Source organism: Rana temporaria, chromosome 6 (assembly GCF_905171775.1).
Source record: "Rana temporaria chromosome 6, aRanTem1.1, whole genome shotgun sequence".
NCBI classification, from domain to species: Eukaryota; Metazoa; Chordata; class Amphibia; order Anura; family Ranidae; genus Rana; species Rana temporaria.
In genome coordinates, this window is record NC_053494.1 from 82140771 (window position 1) to 82146647 (window position 5877).

A 5877-nucleotide genomic window follows, 5' to 3' on the forward strand; every position below is an offset into this window, starting at 1 on the left:
CAGCAGGTGGCAACATGGAGGACTGGATCGCATCAGCAGGTGGCAACATGGAGGACTGGATCGCATCAGCAGGTGGCAACATGGAGGACTGGATGACATCAGCAGTCTGCATGGAGGAGGTCTGGATCACATCAGCAGTCTGCATGGAGGAGGTCTGGATTGCATCAGCACTCTGCATGGAGGAGGTCTGGATCGCATCAGCACTCTGCATGGAGGAGGTCTGGATCGCATCAGCAGTCTGCATGGAGGAGGACTGGATCGCATCAGCAGTCTGCATGGAGGAGGACTGGATCGCATCAGCAGTCTGCATGGAGGAGGACTGGATCGCATCAGCAGTCTGCATGGAGGAGGACTGGATCGCATCAGCAGTCTGCATGGAGGAGGACTGGATCGCATCAGCAGTCTGCATGGAGGAGGTCTGGATCGCATCAGCAGTCTGCATGGAGGAGGTCTGGATCACATCAGCAGTCTGCATGGAGGAGGTCTGGATCGCATCAGCAGTCTGCATGGAGGAGGTCTGGATCGCATCAGCAGTCTGCATGGAGGAGGTCTGGATCGCATTAGCAGTCTGCATTGAGGAGGTCTGGATCGCATTAGCAGTCTGCATTGAGGAGGTCTGGATCGTATCAGGCACCGGATCGGTGGGAACAGGATCAACAGGCAACATGGATAGTGGCACAGATATAAGAGCAGGAGATGAACTTTGTTTCTTTTTCTTAGGCTTAGATATTGGATTACTGCATGTAGTTGCCTTGTTCTGACCAGGCTGTACTGCTGATGGTGGGAAGGTAGTAACAGTACTAGGGGGAATAGAGGGAAGAGTATCAGAAATACAGGAAGAGGCCTGAGATGTTGCCATGGGTAACGGTACTGCAGGGGTAGCTTTCAATTGATTGCATACAGGGGAAGTGTGCCCTCTGGTGGCAGGGTACTTATGTGACTCATCTAGCACTGGGGATATGATCTCTGACCAAGTTTGTAGCAGAGGTTGAACTAAAGTCAGTCTGTCTCTCCCTTGCTCACATTGCTCAATTAAACAGTGCACAGAAGCAATACATTCCAACACCACCTGCTGTGAATAGGCTGCATACTGCTGGAGAAACGAACCTGCACAATTTTTCAGCAACCATCCCAAAAATCCAGCCTGGTACAAAGTAAATGGAGGAGTGAAAACATCATGGCCCTGAGAGGTGACCTGAAATAGTAGCTCAGCACAGACCTGAATGAAAGGTTGTACTTGACCAAATAAAAATCTTCCCTCCACGGCTAAGGCATGTGCAGTCAGAATGCTTCCAAGCAGCTCCTCCTCAGTTAGATCCTGCCACAGTGAATGACACAAATCCTTATCCTCTACTGCAAGCTGCACACGGCAAATAACCTGCACTCTCAACATTGTGAAAGGAAAAGCAAAAATCCAAACCAACTGGCTCTCAGTCCCCAAGTGTAGCAGATCTGGTCGTTAGTGGGCGTTACGATTATGTCAGGATCAGCAGCTAAGGTGACCAGACACGTAGCTACACAGAGGTACTGAGACCAAACAAAGGATATATGTATTAAGTGATATTTATTTACAGTGAACATACACCAATAAACATACACAACAACCAGTGAAAACATAAACCACTCCAGCAAACAAGAACAACTAATAAACCTAACAGCTATCTATATACAATATCTACAACATAAGGCTGCATTCACACCTAGGCGTAGGCAATAGCGGCGTTTTCAGGCGTTTTTTTTGGCGTTTTTTTTTGGCGTTTTGTCGCGCGAATATGCGCGTATGCGCGCGTTTGCATACAGCGTTTACCGACGTTTTTGTTCCTCGTCTTTTTTCTTATAATCCAATAGGAAAAATGATCATCCCTGACATCACTTGTTGCTATCCTAGGATTTTTATTTTCCTCTTCCTGTGTGAATATACCTCTTCCGGGTCATCATTGTGCTTCCCATTCCAAAATGAACGACGATGAGATGGCATGTATGATGGCAGCAGTCACTGCCACCTCGTATATGCTATACCAGGGACAGAGGAGAAGGAAGAGGGCACGGAGATATTGGATCCACCCTGTTATTGCCGGTCGTGAAGAAACAGGACAGTTTTGGGTCCTTTATAAAGATCTGCGAGAGCACGAGGAGAAATTCCTGGACTACACCAGGATGTCTATGAAAAGGTTTGTAAAAATTATCTGTATTCATTGTTTTTGACATTGTACCTTTCCATGTCCACTAAAAACCGTTTTTATTTTTATTAACAGTTTTGATGAGTTGCTAGAACTGCTCAGCGGTAGATTACAGAGGATGGACACCTATTTCCGCAATTCCATACCCCCTGTGGAGCGACTTATCATCACACTGAGGTAAAAAGTTCCAAAATGATGCTCTAGTGCCCATAACAAAATTCTATACTCACCGTATAACTACCTACCCCCTTCCTACTATTCATGACTCGCATCACAGTGCCACCATTACATGACAGACTGTGCCCCATTACATGACAGACTGTGCCCCATTACATGACAGACTGTGCCCCATTACATGACAGACTGTGCCCCATTACATGACAGACTGTGCCCCATTACATGACAGACTGTGCTCCCATTACATGACAGACTGTGCCCCATTACATGACAGACTGTGCCCCATTACATGACAGACTGTGCCACCATTACATGACAGACTGTGCCCCCATTACATGACAGACTGTGCTCCATTACATGACAGACTGTGCCACCATTACATGACAGACTGTGCCCCATTACATGACAGACTGTGCCCCATTACATGACAGACTGTGCCACCATTACATGACAGACTGTGCCACCATTACATGACAGACTGTGCCACCATTACATGACAGACTGTGCCACCATTACATGACAGACTGTGCCACCATTACATGACAGACTGTGCCCCATTACATGACAGACTGTGCCCCATTACATGACAGACTGTGCCCCATTACATGTCCTGACCTGACCCATTCAGACCGTGCCCTTACCTTTGCGATTGTTGCCCGTATGTGTCTTCAAAAAGACGTGCCATCTACATCTTCTGTTCCGTGACAGGCGGAACATTCAGCGTCCTATGAGGCACTGTGTTCAGTGTTCGTCCATCCCGCCTATCACGGAGGCCCTCTCCTCGGACGAGAGGGCCTCCGTGATAGGCGGAAAGCAAACACTACAAACACTATTGCATACATTACCCAATAATATTATATTTGTATATGCATCTAATATTAAAAAACACACGTTTTATAAGGTCCACATTTTTTTATTTTTTTATGAAGTATATTATAAACTATATTCATCCTATTTTTAATTTTTTTTATTTTTTGGTCAAAAAACAAACTTTAAGCTAACGTAGCTCATAGAAAACACACAATTTGACTGCAGTTGAACTAGAGTCTGATAACACAACATTACAGTTTTTGGAAACTTGGGGATTCCCCTGGGTCATCCACCGACATGCCAGCGTCTATGGCTTTGCCAAAACTAGACCAATCAGATCTAGATGTTGTACCATGCGGCCAACGTGATGGTGGTGTTGCTGGTGGTTGTGGTGGTGGTGGTGGTGTTGGTGTAGGTTGAGGATTGTAAGGTGGGAGTGTAGGCAGGTGTGTGTAATCGGAAGGGTATGTCGTGCGAGAAGGGTAAGTAGGAGGTTGTGTAGGTAGATGAAATGTTTGTGAAGTCGTGGGATGGTAGGCAGAAGGTGTCGTCTGTGGGCGTCTGTAAGGTGACATTGTCGAAGTGTGCGTATGCAGGTAAGTCGGATCAGGGAGTGTTGAGGAAGTGTATGCAGAAGGTGGTGTTGGTAGTTGAGGGTGGGTAGAAAGTGTGGACGTCTGAGTCGGGTAAGGTGGTGCGTGTTGAGGTAGGTGGCTGTGAAAAGGTGGTGCTGTGAAGTGACGAAGTGTTGGTGCTGACAGATGTTGCGGGTGTTGGTTAGCATAGGGGCCATATGGTGGTGGTGGTTCTGGGGATAGGTAGGGTTCTTCAGGCGGAATAAATGTGTTGATGTACCGTATGGTACCTGCCAGCATATCGGCTTGTAGGCTTTTGGGAACCCTGTCCATTAACTCCGCCAAACATTGGGCCGACTTGTTTCCGTATGAAGGGGTATTTGTATTAGTACCCATTCTGTCCTTCATTTCGGACATAATCTGTAGCATCATTGTCACATTGGGATCTGATTCCGGAGCTTTTCTTTTGGTCCCCCTCGCAGCTACACGCGGCACCGGCCTTGGCGTTGTCTGCAGCTCTCCCAGAGGTGTTGCCGGCGTAGATTGAGATGAACTGGCCAACTGGCTTTCCGGCTCCAGACCCTCCAGTGTCTGATCACACGAATTTCGGCTGCTGTTATCCATCGCGACAGGGGCGGTCGGAGCAGCTTCCTCCCAGCTGTTTTCAGTCCTGAAAATATAAATGAATTATTATAACTTTTGTATACCAATTGCGTTCACTGTCCTTAGTACAGATAATAGTTTACCTCGCCAAACTCAATGAAGGTCTCAAGAATTCTAATTCCTTAGCATGAATGTATTCTTTGATGTGACATGCCGCCGATCCACTCCTGTTACTTGTTACCAGTCTCATGTATCTTGCATAGGCGTCACGAAAGCTCTTCCATTTGTCTTTTATCAGTTTCACTGTCAAAAACAAAATAAAATAATATATATTATTTTCTTTGTAGATATTTATCAACTGGACAGTCTCTTGGAAGTCTACATTATGCCTTCCGTATAGGCAAGTCGACAGCGAGTTATATTATACGTGACACCTGCTCTGCTATATGGGAGGTTCTCCAGGAGGTAGTGTTCAAGAAACCTACTGCACAGGAATGGGCACAGATTGCGGAGGTATTCTGGCAACGCTGCAACTTTCCTAATTGTGTCGGAGCAATAGATGGGAAGCACATTAGGATTGTGAAGCCCATGAGAAGTGGAAGTGAATTCTTCAATTACAAGAAATATTTCTCTTTTGTATTGATGGCTGTAGCAGATGCAAACTACTGTTTTACTTACATAGACATTGGGTCATATGGGAGCAGCGCGGACTCAACCATCTTTGGAAACTCGAACTTTGGTCAAATGCTGCGATCAGATGATCTTGACCTACCACAATGCCGTCCTCTCCCAGGCACAAATGGCCCCCCACTACCAAGTGTTTTTGTGGGTGATGAGGCCTTTTCTTTGGGGACAAACCTCCTGCGGCCTTATTCGGGGCATAGTTTGACAGAGGAGAGAAGGGTATTCAACTACCGCCTAACCCGGGCACGGCGAGTAGTTGAATGCACTTTTGGAATACTTGCCAATAAGTGGCGGCTTCTGCACACTCCCATAGTGTTAAACATGCCGAATGCCGTCACGGCTGTCAAAGCTGCGTGCGCCTTGCACAATTTTGTGAGGCAGCGCGATGGCTTCGATTTCGAAGAACCGGTTACTGAGACTCTGGAAAGAGCTCAGTGGACTGGTGTCCGTGGGAACAGGCAGGGCTCCCATGTACGGGATCAGTATGCCGCATATTTTATGTCTCCTGAAGGACAGGTGCCATGGCAGCTGGATTCCATTTAATTATTAATATTATTCTTTTTTTGTGAGACTGTCAATGCTTGACGTATTTTTTTGAAGAATACATCATATGCTGTTGTAATAAAATAAAATAAAAATATGTTATTGATGTATTAAGAAGTCTCATGTTTGTTTTATTTTGTGGTTTTTTTTAAATCGGTGTCATGGTGTCAGGATGGGAACAATAACTCACGGGTCCTGCCTCAGTGGTAACATAGGGTTGTTGGTTACTAGGAAGGGGAGTATCCCCCCAATGGGGGCACTGTACTGTATACATAACTGATGTACTGATGTACTGATAACAATGA

The 5877-nt window shown here is 46.2% G+C and overlaps 1 protein-coding gene across 1 annotated transcript; it reads left to right on the forward strand.

Annotated features, from left to right (window-relative positions):
• The first annotated feature begins 1784 nt into the window (after positions 1–1784).
• On the forward strand, positions 1785–5572 carry LOC120944408 (protein ALP1-like). The gene is made up of 3 exons (XM_040358466.1): positions 1785–2171; positions 2256–2357; positions 4693–5572. The coding sequence occupies exons 1-3, from the start codon at positions 1957–1959 to the stop codon at positions 5570–5572; spliced, it is 1197 nt and encodes a 398-aa protein (XP_040214400.1). The 5' UTR covers positions 1785–1956.
• The last annotated feature ends 305 nt before the right edge of the window (positions 5573–5877 follow it).

What these genes read in the sequence shown, in the direction of transcription:
- LOC120944408 (XM_040358466.1), top strand. Translation starts at nt 1,957, where the DNA reads ATGAACGACGATGAGATGGCATGTATGATGGCAGCAGTCACTGCCACC. An exon ending in ACCAGGATGTCTATGAAAAG is followed by an intron (nt 2,172 to 2,255) that starts GTTTGTAAAAAT and finishes TTTTATTAACAG; the next exon opens with TTTTGATGAGTTGCTAGAAC. An exon ending in CGACTTATCATCACACTGAG is followed by an intron (nt 2,358 to 4,692) that starts GTAAAAAGTTCC and finishes TTTTCTTTGTAG; the next exon opens with ATATTTATCAACTGGACAGT.